Source organism: Myotis daubentonii, chromosome 1 (assembly GCF_963259705.1).
Source record: "Myotis daubentonii chromosome 1, mMyoDau2.1, whole genome shotgun sequence".
Classification (NCBI taxonomy): Eukaryota; Metazoa; Chordata; class Mammalia; order Chiroptera; family Vespertilionidae; genus Myotis; species Myotis daubentonii.
This window is the reverse complement of record NC_081840.1, coordinates 88,708,660-88,725,681: the sequence shown is the minus strand read 5'-3', so window position 1 is coordinate 88,725,681 and position 17,022 is coordinate 88,708,660. Positions and strand designations below refer to the sequence as shown.

The following is a 17,022-nucleotide window of genomic DNA, read 5'->3' as shown; positions in this document are numbered from 1 at the left end:
TTGTTGTTTGTTCTCCAATCCAGGCACCATTCTGAGCCAGAGGAAGCTTTAAAAAATGCAAAAATTGCGGGACCCTAGAGCTGGGGAGCACAGGCCTCTCCAGTACGTCTGCGTGCCCGGGATTCTGCGGATCTGAAGCGAGCTTGCCGTTACATCCCTGGTGCTTCTCTGCTTGCTTGCTGAAGATGCCACCACTTAGGCCTCTGTTGCAGAAATCGCCACAGACTTTTAGGGGCCAGAGAGTCGGGATGACCTTGGTGACTGATCTGCACATTCCCGGCAGATCTGCAAGCAGGAGTTGGACGCAGATGTGGGTTGTAGAAGGTTTCATTTTCCCCAACTTTGCAGCTACTCTTTGGCACCATTCGCCTCTCAGAACGGGCTTCCCCAGCCTCGACTGAAAGCTGAGGGGTGAAAACTCAGACAAGCAGTTACTCTTTCCGGGTGAGGCTCCCAGAGGATCAAGAATAGCGAGCGCCCTGATTCCACTTGCAGCTGATAGAGGTCGGTCCCTTTGGATAGAGATTGGTCTCTTTGTCATCCCCTCACAATCGTGACCTGTTAACGTTCCCGTGTTGCCAAAATGAGTGACCGCCATCTAGAACAAGGGATTAGTATAAAATTTTGTGTGAAATCAAACAAGTCTCCAAGTGAGACCCACTCTTTCTTTAAAAGAAGCTTATGGGAAGAAGTCATGCCGAGGGCCGGAGTTTTTGACTGGCACACACGGCTTGACGAAGGGCAGGAAGATGTTCGAGATGATGCCCGAAGTGGCTGTCCACTTACCCACCGGACAGATGACAATAGCCAGAAGGTCAAGGACTTGGTTTGTTCAAGTAGCCAGTTAACAGTGAGGATGATGGCTGAAAAGTTAACTTTAGATAAAGAAACTGTTAGATTCACTCTGAAAGAAAACTTGAACATGAGAAAAGTTTCTGCCAAAGTTATATCCGGTATTTTGAAGGATGACCCTAAACCTCAAAAACGTAACTTTCTTTCTGATCTTTCCAAAGAAACTAGGAAAAATAGCTTGTGTGTGAAGAAACAGGTAACAAGTTCTGTCATCTCCAGGGTGAAGCTGGTGGGGAAATGCGCCAGCCTGCATCTCATCCAGAATCTGCTCTCCTGCCAGCAGCTTCTACAGCAGTGATGGCGAACCTTTTGAGCTCGGCGTGTCAGCATTTTGAAAAACACTAACTTAACTCTGGTGCCGTGTCACATATAGAAATTTTTTGATATTTGCAACCATAGTAAAACAAAGACATATTTTTATATTTATTTTATATATTTAAATGCCATTTAACAAAGAAAAATCAACCAAAAAAATGAGTTCACGTGTCACCTCTGACACGCGTGTCATAGGTTCGCCATCACTGTTCTACAGCCTCATCTTCAACAAGCCTCCCACCAGGGCAGCTCAGGATTGGTTCACACCTTGGTGAGGGGACTGTGCGGCAGCTGAACCTGAGCTAGAACCCGCCTCACTGTTAGGCGCCTTCATTTACTGCTCATCTACTTTCAGTCTTCTCTCCCGCCCCTCCCTACATGCCATGGCTCTCCTAGTTCCTCTGCTGGGCTGTTGGGCCGGCCATCTTTCTTGCTGTTCTCCACAACCTTGAAGAACCTTTGGCTGTTAACTCCTGGTGTTTGCTTATTCTCGATTTCTTTTGCTTAACAAGTTTGGATCTCTTCACCTCCCCCCAAAAAGCAAAAAAAAAATAAAAATAAAAAAAAATATGTAATTATCTTTCTTAAAACTTAAAATATTTTTTTTATTGAGGATATTTTTTCATTGCTTTTTAGAGAGAGTGGAAGGGGGTGGGAGAGCAAGAGGGAGACACTGTTGTGAGAGAGACACATCAATTGCTTGCCTTCCGCACTCACCCCAACCAGGTCCGGGGATCAAACCTGCAACCTAGGTACTTGCCCTTCACTGGGAATCAAACCCGAGACCCTTCGGTGCACAGGCTGACTCTGTAACCACTGAGCTACACTGGCCAGAGTCCCTTCTTAAAATGTTTGATGGCTCCTGTGGCTTAATGGAGAGAATGCTAGCTCCTTCATATTTCACAGTGAGGCACTGTAATATGGTCCCTACCTGGCCACTGTCTCCCTATTTTGTGGGGAGCAGGGGACAAGCCTGGCCAGGGAAACAAGATCAGGGGTTACCTTCTTCCCTCCACTGACCACGCTGTGGGCAAGAAACTGCAGTGACGTCACCCTGCTTTCTGTGTCCTCCAGGAGGTCGCCTGATTCAGTAGCTTTGCCACCTCCGGGGCTGCGCACTTCACCTGCTGGCTTCCATTTTCTGTGCTGGAATGAATGTGTGAGCACGCCTCCGGGGATTGCTTCTGTGCTCTTTCCTGGTCCTCCTCCTCATTTTCTTTCTTTCTGTTTAAAAAATACATTTATATTAGCAGGAATATTTGAATGTCAAGGGTAGAAACTCAATTAGAATGAGCTTAAGCCTAAAGTGGGAACTTATTGACTTATTTAACTGGTAAATCTAGGAGTGGGGCTGGATCCAGGGATATAACTATTTTCTCTCTCTCTTCCCTTCTGGTTTGCTACTCCCTGTGTTGGGCACATTCTCTCCTGTTTCAAGGTGCACTTCTGTTGAGCAGGAGGTGAAGGGCAGCATGACCACAGACAGCTCTGAGCATTTATCATCTCAGCCCAGCCACCCCAGAGGCGGGAGAGGTTCTCTCTCTCAGCATCTCTCTACAAAACCCTGAGGAGAGACTTCACTCATTTGTCCTCCCTGCACACTCCCAACCTCAACCCCCAATCCATGGAGCCAAGAGAAAGGAAACAAACTTTACAAAGGCTGGGATCAGAATCCCATCCTTGTGGTCAGGATGGGGGGATTGGGCACTGTGATTGGCAGTTCCTCAAGGACCATATAGAATTAGGGGGCAGTTACCCAAGGGAAACAGGGTGTCATTATCAGAATATGGAGGAAAGGGATGTTAGGCAGACAAAAAAAAAAAAAAAAAAAAAAGGAAGACATCCAAAGAGATATCATACCACTTCTACTATCATCCCCAGCACTATTAACTTCTACTACCACTACTACTACTACTACTGCTACTGCTACCATCACTGTTACTATTTATTGAACAACTACTGTATTCTAGGCACTGCGCCAGTCCTTTATATACCCAGCCTCTTTCTGAAAACTACATGACACTCTCCATTTAATAGAAGAGGAAACTGACAGGTAGAATATTTAACGCACCTGCTCGAAGTCATGGAGTTTGTCTGGCTCCAGGTCATGCACTTTGCACTACACTAAACTTCTCCTGTTTGGAGAGTCCTCTGTCTTGCCATTGCATGTTAATTATGGCTCATAAATGACCCTATGAAGGAGTGACTGGAAGAGTTCATGGCTTTTTAAATTGACTGTCAGTCCCAATGGCCTGCTTATGTTTTTGTAATGTTGAAGAAGTGCATTTTTGGATCTAAGCTGTGGACTAAGGTTAATAAAGCAGTACTTTCCTCACATGGGCTGACTGAGCACTCAGCTAAAGATGAGGGGCTGAGCTATTTATAGGACCAGGGCAGCATGAATACATGTCAGGAAAAAAAAGCACACCTACATTTTAAACTCAGAGCTGCAAAACAAGGATTGGACAGTAGAGCACTGGAAAAAAGTCATGTGATCCAATGAATCACGTTTCCAGTTGCATCATGCTGATGGCAGAGTGAGAATTTGGCGGAAACAGCATGAAAGCACGCACTCCACATGCATGAGCACAACCCTTCAATCGGGTGGGGGCAGTGTTACGGTTTGGGGCATGTTTTCCTGGCATGATTTGGGCCCTTTAATTCACGTGGAACAACGTCTGAATAGCACAACATACCTAAGTATCATTGCTGATCAGGTTCATCCTATCATGTTGATGGCGTATCCCAATGGAGATGGCTTCTTCCAACAAGACAATGCACCATGCCACGGTGCTCATATTGTGCAGGAGTGGTTTCAAGAACATGAGGGAGACTTTACCTTGCTTAGGTGGCCCCCACAATCACCAGATCTTAATCCAATTGAGCATTTGTGGGACGAAGTTAAAAGAGTCATCAGGCAGCTGGTTCCACAACCATCAAATCTCACAGAACTGGACAGTGCTATTCATCAAGCATGGTGTCAGATTCCTCGCATCACCTTTCAACATCTTGTGGAGTCAGTGCCAAGAAGAATCGCCGCAGTACTGAAGGCAAAAGGTGGCTCAACGAAGTACTGATGGGGTGGTCATAATAATCTGGCCACTCAGTGTATATATATACATATCCCACATTCAAAGGCTATTAAATCGCATTGTTTACCCATATCTTCAGAAAAAAAAATTACTTCTACTGTCGTGGTAAACAACCTGCTTCCCTATTTATAATGGTCTGGCCCTCTAGCAACTTCAGCGCGAAATTATAGCTAATTTGCCTACAAACGTCAGGTGGTCATAATGATCTGGCCACTCAGTGTATGTACTTAAAATGTGGCTCCCTTCTTCAGTGAAGAAGCTTAGAGGAGTTACCGTCACCCTGGTCTCATTCTGATCGCAGTGCACTTCACCAGGCTGGGGGACTCTCAAGGCACCTGAGAAACATCTATTTAACAGAAGTCTCCCAGTTACAAAAGCTACACTTCTTCAGTTAGTGGCTGGTTGTCACAAAGGGTTTAGAGAGTCTGTGGTGTTTATAGAAGGGTCAGTCACGGTGCTGTCTTAGGCACAGTCTCTTGCGGAGGGTGGGAGGTCATAGTTGGTTCCACTTTCCTGGTCAGGGGTGATCACCCAGGTCAACGTGAGTCAGGCTGTAGGTTGGTCAATGGCCCACAAAATGGCTCGATACTAAGGATCTCCCCAAATTGTCCTGATGGTGACCACACTGGACTAAGCAATTTCTTTATCTTTAAGAGAATTGAGACATAGGGAGAGTTGGTTGGTTGTGGGAGCAGGAGCTGAAAATACAAAGCGAATAATCTGCAGATGCTACAGACCTCAAAGCCACGAGTGAGCCAAAGACGTAGAGGAAGGACATGTATCGCTCCCAGCCATGGAGCCTGAGCTGGTCTTGCAGCCCGTAACAGGTGTTCCTTAAATGCGGTGTCATAGGCCAGTGCATTAGAGAAACCCCACGTTTACACCCCCTTTTAGAAAGTTGCACAGAGCTTTAGCATTTGAAAGGCTGAGAATCCCACAGTAAAAAGCTTGTCTAATGTTCACTCAGTGTTTCCCAGACATTTGATGACAGAACACCCACCTGTTAGCATTATGTTCCATGGGACAGAGCTTAGAGTCAGAGCTGGCATGTGGGTGTCAGCAAAAGAAGGGATGGCAGCAGAAACAGGGCGGCAGCTTGCTGGGCCTAGTCCCTCTGCTAGGGACAGGACCTCCGTGGGAGCCGGGAACTGGAAGAAGACGTGAGCAGCCGCAGGTAGGTGGGACATGCTTTATTGCACACAAAGCAGCCAGCCACCAGCTGTTCAGTAGCACATTTTATACTAACGCAGACGAAAGAGGCTTCAAGCCAAATGGTGACATCTGCGTCGGGTCAACTAGTTACATACTATAAAGGTGCGCCTGCGCAGTACGTACAATAAAACTGCTGTGTCATTGCCTTTGCACATGTGTATGGCAAATGGGCCTTTCACATCTGGAGTACTCTGCTCAGGGTCCCCACACAGCTCTGTCCCCATGTCATGGGAGGCAGCACTCCTCTGCTGAGGGGTCCAGCGTTCCCGGTCATTAGATTTGTTTTACACTCTGAACTGCCTTCTAGTCCTTGGGACGTCTGGGTACAGCTGCCATCCGGCTGCTGTAGAATTTGAGTGCGCCTTCTTCCACTGGTCTTCTTATCTCAAAGCTCCACTAATTAAGAAGAATTGAATGAGTCTTTTTTCTTGTAACTGTGAGTCTGACTAATGTAACAGATGTTAGATGTGACTTCTTAGTTGTCTGCCTGGATACTACGACAGGTGACAAATGTCCCTACTTCCTCCTGAGATGCCAGACCACCTATGAGTCTGTGGAACTGGTGTTGCCAGCATTCACCCCTCTCGTGCTCCAGGTGAGGTGAAGAATCACCTGGGGCTGGGGATTGAGAATCAGAGAGAGAGAGAGAGAGAGAGAGAGAGAGAGAGAGAGAGAGAGATATTACCATGCTTTGCTGGTGGGAGAGGAGAGGGGAGGAGAGCTCCCACAGTGGAGTACACCAAATGAGGGGGGACTTCACAGAGTTTCAGGTGAAGGGACTGGTACCTGTTTCTTTCTGACCTGAGTTGGCAGAATGAGGTGAGGTGAGAAGACAATGATGGATGAACTGCACTCCCACTGGTGGAGGAACTAAAGTGCAAACAGGTGAGGACCCAGAAGAGAAAGTGGGACTTGTGTCACCTTAATGCAGAGGACCTCCTGAAGGGTGGGGTGAACCCAGCAGCAGGAGGCTGGAGGTGGACAGTAGGGGAAACCAGATCTGAGGGGATGGCATTGGTGGCCAGTTAGAGAAAATACCATCCATATTGGAGACTACATCAGGGTCCTCAGTGGAGGAGGGTGCCCCACTGAGGAAGAAGAATCAGTAATTATGCTTCTGCTGCTTTCAGGCCTCAGCCCCACTGATATAGGAAGGCTCCAGTCTCTGCCTCTTTCCCTTCCCAGCACTCCCACAGCCCAAGGCGGAACCAGAGTCGGGGAGGGCAGGGGGAGGAGACACAGAAGGAGCTGAATGTGCCCCAGGCGCCTCATCTTCAGCAGGTTTCCAAGCAGAGGAAGGTCCCAAACTGTTTGACCAGACTAGAACTTTTGCCTAACAGTGATCAAATGACTTATTTTCTGTGTTGCTGGATAATCCATGAGCCATGAGCCTCAGGCTGGGCTGGAGCAGGTCCACAGAGAGTTTTGCAGAGGTAGTCATACCTTCGGCTGATCCACTCTGTGCTCCACACGCTGGGAACAGGACAAAGCTGGAAATCAGCTTAAAGGGCCTATAAGTGATACTGCTTCCTAAGAGTTAGACAGACATGAGCAGAGCAAAGATGAGGTACAGAAACTCACCAGGGCAGAACGCCCCGGATGCCTAGCCAGAGGCAAGACTGGGAAAACAAGAACCTCACCCCCAGGCTAACCTGTCCTCTCCTAGCATGTCACTGACGATGCGGCTTGAACCCCTGATCTTCCATATTGCTGGTCGTGAGGTTTAGACCCCCTGACCTTTTCCTCCCTAAGGATAACATCTAGGCCTCAGTTGTATTTCAGCTCCGGGACCAGAAAAGCAGCAAAACCAGACAAGGGACTCTGCGGCTGCCTCAGAGCCAGCTGCATTGACTAATGACCCCTGAACTGGCACTGACCAATCAACGGAGACCACCACCCTGAAAGGGCACAGCTGGAAAGCTGATGAATATTCTAGTAAGACCCTACCCTTAGAGGATTCTATTAAGATCCTCTAAGATTTCCACCTTGAAGAGAGAGATAAATATGCTCAGGACAAAGGACCCAGGGCACACTCTCCCTCCTAGGAGCATGTGGTGCCATTTCCTTCCCTTCCCTCCCCCTTCTCCTCCTCCCACAGGCACGTATCCCCTAACCTTTAAGCAACCCCATGAGACTTGCAACTAGGGAAGCAGTGGGCAGTGGCAGCTCATCCCAGGCTAACCCCCTGACCCTGTCTCCAAGGCCCCCTTTTCTATGACTTCCCAGTGAGCCAGGGCAGCCCAGCTGAGGCTCTCCTCTGGCTTCTCCTATGCGCTTCCTTGTTTCACTGTCCTAAGTACATTTTTGCTGCCATCATGGAACCAATACTTTTTGGTTCAGTGCTGTGTAGCTCTTCCCTTTGGCTATCACATCCTCCATTCCCTTTTCCTTAAATAAATTAAAATTCTCTTTGATCACTGTCTGAGATGGCTATTTATAGCCTGCCTGCTCACCACCATGTTAACCTTTCAATCAGCATTGTTCTTTTCCTTTTTATTGAATTTATTGAGGTGACACTGGTTAACAAAATCATACAGGTCTCAGGTGCACAATTCCACAACACATCTTCTGTATATTGTATTGTGTGTTCCCCACCTCAAGTCAAGTCTCCTTCCATCACCATTTGTCCCTTCACGCCCTCCTCCACCTCCCTGCACCACCTCCCCCGCAGCAATCACCACACCTTTTAGTGGTGGTTAATGCATCATCACCTCTAAGTCCAACTCCGTAAGTCTGTATTGGGACCTAGGAATCTGCATTTTAACAAGTACCTTGTGGTAGGGCCACTGATGGCGAAACAATAATCTGGCCCTCTAATGAGACCACACACCAAAACAGCTTTTAGGGCATTGGGCCACACATTACTGATGGCCCTGGAGTTTGGCAGAGTCAATAGCTCAGACTGCAAGACAATAGCACCCATTTAGACAAAACAAAATTTCATTTATTACATCAAATAAAACAGCTGGATAGATTTCCACCAGATTAGAAGAGCATGTTTGGGCTCCTCTGATTTAAAGGAAAGGGTTAGGGTTAGGGTTAGAAATTTGGAAGTTCCCGAGGAGCGGGTCCTTCTGAGAGAGAGGCAGCCCTTTTCAGAGCAGAGTCAGGCACTGAATTCTGACAATGTCACCGCTTCTCCCAAGAGCAGCTGGGCTTAGGGTGGACCTTTGATGATTTAATGGTGGTTGCTGTGAGCAGCCCAGGGGAGGCCAGGATTTTCACAAAATATTTTCAGGAGAAAATGAACCATTAGCATGTGAACAGAGTTTTAATCCCCATTCAGCTATTTTTATGGAAATTTGCATAAGGACCTTGCCTTCTTTGTTGCCCTTGTGGAAATGGCTCACCTTTCCAAATTTCAAATGACGGAGTCGGAAACAGAAGTATGGTGAAAATGAGACTTTTAATATACTCTCGAGAGCAGGCGTCCATTGTACAGGCACATTGTGGGGCAAGGAACATGCCTATTTATTCAGTCCCTCCTCCGGTTCCTCATTGGCTGAGTACTATGAGGTCACCTGTTTCCTCATATGTCGCCTAGGTCTTGCTGTCTCCCATTGGGCTATTTAACAAAATTGGGCCGAGGCCTTTCTAGCTGCCTCTACCTCCCCTGTCTAGGTGAGGCAGATGCCTGCCTAGGGGGTTGCCCACGTGCACAGTTCTTTGTTCCTCTTCCCTCCTCCCTACATTCTGTTTGCCCTGGGGAAGTTCAGTAAATTCCATCAAAAGCCGACCATGCTGGAGATGGATCACAGAGGTCCATTTCCTACACCCTGATTATATAATCAGATAGTGCTGACTTTATTTCATAAGGTTGTTGTAAGGAATAAAGGATGAAACCCCATGTTAGCACTTGGAAACTTTATAATAACGAGTTTTTAAAAAATTTATCTTTATTGTTGACAGCGTTGCAGATGTTCCCATTTTATTCCCCCAATACCCCCTCCACCCCACTCCTCCCCACCCCCTGCCCCAGGCCTTCATTGCATTACTGTCTGTGTCTATGGGCTATGCATATATGCATATAAATTCTTTGGTTAAACTCTTCCTGCCTCCCCCCCCCCCCCCCCGAGATTCTTCAGTCTGTTGCATGCTTCCATGTCTCTTGTGAACGTAAAAAAAACCATTGAAATCTGTAAAGAATTTTTGTGCGTTTATTTGAGCCAAACTGTCGACATATGCCGGGAAGCAGAACCTCAATGAATGGCGGGGTTACATTTCATTTATACATTTGCAATCAAAGGAGGAACATAAGTGGGTTATATGAAATTCATTGGTGATAGGTTAAGGAGGAGGGATAAGCAAAACAGGGAAACCCCTGGGATTGGATAAAAAGTAAAATGATGGACACATACTTAGGTGGGTGCAGGAATAATTAACATGATGATGAAGGAATTTGTGGATCTGTCCTGGGCCCAGCACACCTGGTTGTGCCCCAGGGGCTCCAGATAAAGGGAAATCACAAGTTACCCAGACATTTCAAGGGTATGTTATCATAGACGCAAAAAGACAGATAGGCTCAGTTAAGGTAAAGGTTGACGTTGTCAGTGAAGATACTGACCTAGGATGTAACTGCCCACCATAACTGCTTTTAGTTAAAGTTTAATTTCAGACCATCCTTTGTGGTTACTTTAGGTCTCCGAGTTTGTAAGACTGCCATGCAGGCCTCTCCTGAGCTTGTCAGGTCAGCATGTGGCCCCTTTCGTCCACACTCTGGATCTATTTTGTTTGTCAATTTATTTTGCTCATTGGATTTCACATATAAGTCAGGTCATGTGATACTTGTCTTTCTCTGACTGGCTTATTTCTGCTTAGCATGATACTCTCCAGGTCCCTTCATGCTGACTCAAAGGGTAAGAGAGCCTTCTCTTTTATAGCTGCTAGTATTCCATTATATAAATGTACCAAATAAAGATGAATTCTTTAAACAAAAAAAAAAGAGTTTTATTGTATGTTAAATATGCAGAATAAGTGGAATAAGCTAGATTTTACTGCGTGCTCTTGGACTTAATATTCATTCCTTATAGCTTATTGTTGGTTTATTTCATTTATTGTTTTTATTTTTATTTTTTATTGTTGATAATATTATAGATGCCTCCCATCCCTCCCTCTTTTTACTCCCCATATTGCCCGTGTCAGTGGACTATGCCTATAAGTATATAAGGTCTTTGGTTTATCTCTTCTCATCCCCCCACCCCCACATTGAGATATGTCAGTCTGTTCCATGCCTCCCTGCTTCGGGTCTTATATTGTTGGTGAATTCATTGTGTTCACTAGATTCCACAAATAAGTGAGATCATGTGATATTTGTCTTTCTCTGACTGGCTTATTTCACTTAGCATAATATTCTCCAGGTCCATCCATGCTCTCCCAAAGAGTAAGAGGTCCCTCTTTTTTACAGCTGCATAGTATTCCGTGGTGTAAATGTCCCACATATTGTTTGTTTTGATGCCTCAGTTGGCAAGTGTGATGTGATTTTAAATCACACTTGGTTAGATTTTAAAATCTAATGTGGTTAAGAAGTAGTAATTGGTAGTGATTACATAGTCACAGGGCGGAGTCAGAAGTTGAGAGCTGAGAGTGAAGGCCACGCTTCAGAGCACTGACTTCTGAGAACCTCGCTGCCTGAGGAAGAAGCCAGAGGAGGAGGAAGAGGAGAGAGGGTTCAGCAATGGCTCTTTCTCAGGAAATCAACAGAAATGGCTGACAGTTGGAGATTCTTATTTATTTATTTGTAGTATATAAGGGAGAGGGAGAGAGAGATAGAAACATCAATGATGAGAGAATCATTGATTGGCTGCCTCCTGCACGCCCCCTCCTGGGGATTGAGCCTGCAAGTAGGGCATGTGCCCTTGACCGGAATTGAACTTGGGACCCTTCAGTCTGTAGGCCAATGCTCTATCAACTGAGCCAAACCGGCCAGGGCTGGAGAGCTTTAGATCTGCTTCTTGGAGTTGCATTTCCCCCCTAAGATTGTATCCTTTAGCACAGAGAAATCTTTATGTTTGATGCAGGGATGGCTAACATTCAGGGATGAGGAGGTTGAGTTCTCTCAGGAGCAGTGGGAATACCTGAACCCAGCTCAGAGGGCCTTGTTCAGGCCTGTGATGCTGGAGAACTACAGGAACCTGCTCTCCCTGGCATTTTCAACCAGTTTATCATGATGGGCTATTTGTAAATAACCTCAAGCACCTTGCTGCCTTCACCTCAGGAAGCTTCAGCACTGGGCCAACTGTTTTCAACTAAGGTCCCTTTACAGGCAGGACGTTCAAAATGATGTACAGAAAACCAAAGCAAACACAATGAAAATAAAAGAACCTTCATGCTCAAAAAGAAAGATAGTCACAGGGATACAAAGTACACCTTAGGAAACACAGTCAGTAACATTGTAATAGCTGTGCATGGTGCCAGGTGGTATCAGAATTATCAGGGGGACCACTTTGTAAATGAAATAATTTTCTGACCACTATGCTCTGCACCTGAAACAAATATAAAATAATATTGAATGTCAACTGTAATTGAAAAAAAAAATCTAATGTGGGAACCAGGGCAATTATGAAACAGGGTAGGCATAATTTTAGAAAGCTGAATAAGTTTTTAAAGCTAAAACAAGTGGAGAAATATGCTTCGCAACTGACTAGGGACTTACAAACAAAGGAGTCTATAGCCTTTTGGTTATTAATTTGCTAGGGGGCCTTGAGACATGAATATAGATGAAAATCTGTGAAAAATTGACACACGGACTCAAATTGGGGCAATATATCACCACACCCAAGATATAGTATGATATGAATATTTAACATAATGCTATGCCATATACTTACCTGTATGACATTATCTTTAATAGGAGCTGATTAATGAGGGTGACATAAGGCAAGAATGATTATTAGCTATTCAGACACCAGACAGCCACCTGAAAAGTCATTTTTTCTCCAGGTCTCATTCCTTCAGATTATAGAAATGTCAATTGTTTTTGCAGAGTTTTCATTTCGAGAAGCAGTTATTCATAATCCCCAGAGAACTCTTCCCTAACAGACTACAATAAAACTTAGAATTAATGGCAGTGACATTTTAGACCTACATTACTGTCTTCCTGGTTTAAGTAATTATTCTGCTATGTCTATGCAAGGAGCTTTCAAATTTTCCACTTCATTTCTGGCTTATCTGCCATCTCCATGGCTTGACTAGTTTCTTGCCCCTTACAACTGAATACAGGAGGCTGGATTTTGAATTTTCCTCTTCAAATTCTCCTGCTTGTTAACAGTACTTTAAAGGTAACTAATCTAAAATGGTTTTTCAGAAACCTCTTCTCCAAGCTTATCTTGGCTGTGCATTTCTTCTTTCATCTTGGCACCGAGTAGCTGCTGTGCATGGGGGTCCGCCTTGGTAGTTATGTTCCCTCATCTCTTTTTCTCTGTTTCTTTACTTTATTCCTCAAAGATGACTATATATACACAATGGAATTTATTCTTTTAGAGCAGTTTTAGTTTCTCAGCAAAACTGAACAGAAGATGCAGAAATTCTCCATGCCCCCACATATCAATAGCCTCCTGCCCCCACATATCAATAGCCTTCTCCATTGTCGACATCCCCACCAGAGCGGTGCATTTGGCACAATTGGTGAACCTACACTGACACATAATAATTACTCAGAATCCATACTTTACTTTAGGATTCACTTGGTGTTTTACCTTGTATGGGTGTGGATAAATGTATAATGACATGTCTCCACCATTACAGTATCACACAGAGTGGTTTCACTGCCCTTAAAATCCTCCACACCCCACCAATTTATCCCTCCCTACGTCCCCTTAACTGTCCATTTTCAATACATAATTTTTGAGAGCCTACCATCCACTGGGAATGGACTCGTCACTTAACAAAAACAAACCCAAAATAAGGTCCCATGTCATTAAGAATTTTACAGTCTGTTGGTAAGCCAGTTTCATAAACAAATAAATTAATTCAATAAGCTAAATTGCTTTAATGAGGTTGTGTATCAGTGCTAATGGGGTCATAGGAGAAATGAGCTCATAAATCTACCTGGGGAATGTAGATAAGGCTTCCCAGCAGACATATCTTTTCTAGGAGGAGTGTCTGGTATGCGATGTGGGGAGGGGTGGCAGAGGATGGCATCTAAGCTGAGAGAATGGTATGTGCAAAGGCCGAGCAGCTCTGGAGGACAAGGCATGCTCAGAGTAACCACAGTAGTTTAGTATGTTTGAAGAACAATGGAGAAGGCTATTGATATGTGGGGGCAGGGGTGCATGGAGAATTTCTGCATCTTCTGTTCAGTTTTGCTGAGAAACTAAAACTGCTCTAAAAGAATAAATTTCATTGTGTATATATAGTCATCTTTCAGGAATAAAGTAAAGAAACAGAGAAAAAGAGATGAGGGAATGTTATGCCCAGATTTCAAGGTTCCCAAAAAGCCCACCAGGGAGCCAGCGAGTCCGATGCAAAAGCAAAGAGTTCCTTATTTCGAACTAGTTTGGCTCCCCGACCACACTCACCGATGCAATGGCAAGCCCAGTGGCAGAGAGAGCAAAGCCTGGTGGGACTGTGGGTTTTATAGGGGGGTGGAGTGAGGGCAGGAGAGGGGACTGTGGGTCCTGCCGATTGGCCAGGTGCGAGTTGGTGTCTCATTACACAGGATGTGGTCATAGTGATGGCGTGCACTTCCCTTGATTATCATTGGCTAGTCCAGAGAAATCCTGGGTGTGGCTAGCAGAGGCTTCTTCCGGGAAGAAGCCCTGCCAAGCACATGGCTCTGTCCAAAAATGGAGGACCCAGGGCAAGATGGAGGGCGCAGTCCTAGCCCCCCCCAGGGCGAGCTGATCCCGGGCTCCAGGGGCCAGTCCGGTTGCCGGGGGTCCAGCAGATCGGCCAGTTCCAGCCCAGACAGGAAGTCCATGTCCTTCGTCTGGTCCCCGGGGACGCCTGAGATCGCCTCCTTAGGCAACCTGGTAGCCCCCCCCCCCCTCCCGGGAGGTCACCATATTGATGCCAACTTAGTGCGGACACCCGATTGGCATAGCGCACTACAGCCCAGAACTCCTGGGCTCAAGCGATCCTCCAGCCTCAGCCTCCCGAGTAGCTGGGACCACAGGCGCGCTCCACCGCGCCTGGAGCCACCACCGCGGCTGCTCAGGGCAGGGAGACCTGGAGGTCGCCGGCTCTTCCGCCGCCGCTGTTGCGCGGTCCGGTCCAGGGTGGCGGGCGGGTGGCGGCCTGCGCAGGGCTCTCGCTGCGGGCTGGGGAGTCGGTGCCCGAGGCCGCCAGCAGCGTGGTCAGGCTGTGCCTCATGGGGCCCTGTGGCCGGCCCACGTAGGCCCCGCGATGACTCGCCCTTTCAGGAACATAAATACCAAGGTGGACCCCCATGCACAGCAGCTACTCCGTGCCAAGATGAAAGAAGAAATGCACAGCCAAGATAAGCTTGGAGAAGAGGATTCTGAAAAACCATTTTAGATTAATTACCTTAAAATATAGTCTAACCTAAGTCAACTTTGCAACTGGTTATATTGATGATTTTTTCTTGACTTTTATTTTTCCATAGAAACCTGCATTACAAATAGCTTGGTGGCAAATAAAAGGAGCCAAATGCAAACTGACTGAAGGAAAAAAGGGAATCTATAATAATAAAAGCATAATATGCTAATTAGACTGGACGACCTTCCAGATGAAGCCGGGGCTGTGAGGGAAGCCCAGGTCCCGGGTGCCGGAGGGAAGCCGGTGCTGGCAGCTGGGGGAAGGAAGGCCTACTCTTGCAGGAATTTCATGCACCGGGCCTAGTGTATTATAAAAATATAGGGGTAGTCAGGTATGTAAATATAGTCATGTAACTGGAATTTGTGACTAGAACATATGGGAAACCCAAGAAATTTTTTTGTCTTTCCTTTCTATTAAAAAATTCCCAGGGAAGACACTGATTACTCTTGCTTAGTGAGGCCCACTCATGGGCTGGTCAACCGAGGTGGGGTGGTGGAAGCATGTGAGTATACAAAGATGACAGTGGGGTCTCATCTGGGTGTCAGGGGCATTTCCTAGAGAAGAGAAATTGTTAATTAGCCTCTAAGAGGGTTTATTGCTGTGGCATTAAGGTAATGAGGGAAAGAGTTTTACGATATGGGCATGGGTCACAGAGATATGGCAGATGGTCAAATGAGACAGAGAAAGGTACCCATTGGGTCTGGCATTCAGGATGCTAGTGTTTACTTTAGCAGGATTAGTTTTAGTGGAGTAAGGGCAGTGGACTGAGGAGGGAATAGGATGTAGAGAGTAGAGGTCTATATTAGAAGCTTGCTTTGAAAGGAAGGAGAGGTTTCTGCTAGCAGCTAAGGTTTCAGGTGAAAGAGACTTCCTAAAGCAGGGAGTCCTTATTTGGGCTTCATGAGGCTGGAATCTATCAATCCCTTAGAAATGGCATGCAAGCTCTGCCAGTGCGGCTCAGTGGGGGGTTGAACCAGGAGGTCACAGTTTGATTCCTGGTCAGGGCACATGCCCGGGTTACGGGCTCGATTACAGTAGGGGGCGTGCAGGAGACAGCGGATCAGTGATTCTCTGTCATCATTGATGTTTCTATCTCTCCTTCTCCCTTCCTATCTGAAATCAATAAAAATACTTTTTTTTTTAAAAAAAGAAATAGCATGCAAAACTTACCTGCTCCTCAAAGAGATTTGTGATCTGCAAATACGAAGAAACACTTGCTAAAGAAAAACATGGCAATAGAAAGGGAGACTTGAAAATTAGGTGAGGTGATGGATTGCTCAAGCGTGCCAGCAAGGAGGGGTCAGGTGGGAGCCAGAACTCAAATTAAATTACTATTCCTGTTGGGAAGAGGACAGTTTGTATATATTGCTGCTGAGACAGGGGAATGATGTGAACTCCAGGGCAGGTGCAAACACCTTTGAGGGTAAGGTGGCAGGGAACTGTGAGCATTCCATTGTTCTCTATTTTGCTCTTGGTCCATCTTGGCTTGGCATCAGGATAAAAGCTCTTACTATTGATAGCTGGTCAAGAGAGGGCCATAATCTGTTCTCTTTCTTAGGGTTTCTGCCTCCATGATTGCTTCTGACTGATGTGCGTTGTCACATGCACCAGACATGCAGGGTGAATTCAAACTGGAGCTGCCCCCTGCCCTGCCTCTAAGACAGGTCACTCATTACTCTTTGTAAGTGCAACTGACAGGCGTGAACAATTAATCACACTCTCCCTCTCCTAAAGGTAAGCTGCGTCCAGGGCTTTCCGCCAGTTTGGGGCTCCTTGTGTTGGAGTCTCCTGGGGATTTCAAGAGAGTAGGTTCTTATGTGGGTGGATATTTATTGGAGTTAATTCATTTACAGTGAATAAATAACCTTTGTTTCTTAAATGATCTTGAGCCAGAATGGAGGGAAAAGGTGGCCTCTGGGCTGGGGGCTTAGGATCTGGAATCTGAACTTCTCACAGCACAGTCTTGTAGACTTCTCATGCCTTAATTTTACCATTTGCAAAAGCAAATAATATTTCCTCCCTATGTTAATGAGGGACACTGGGTCTCCTGACATTT

At 46.1% G+C, this 17,022-nt stretch overlaps 1 protein-coding gene across 1 annotated transcript; it reads left to right on the top strand.

Annotated features, from left to right (window-relative positions):
- The first annotated feature begins 583 nt into the window (after positions 1-583).
- On the top strand, positions 584-1,150 carry LOC132229968 (protein GVQW3-like). The gene has a single exon (XM_059686727.1). The coding sequence runs from the start codon at positions 584-586 to the stop codon at positions 1,148-1,150; it is 567 nt and encodes a 188-aa protein (XP_059542710.1).
- The last annotated feature ends 15,872 nt before the right edge of the window (positions 1,151-17,022 follow it).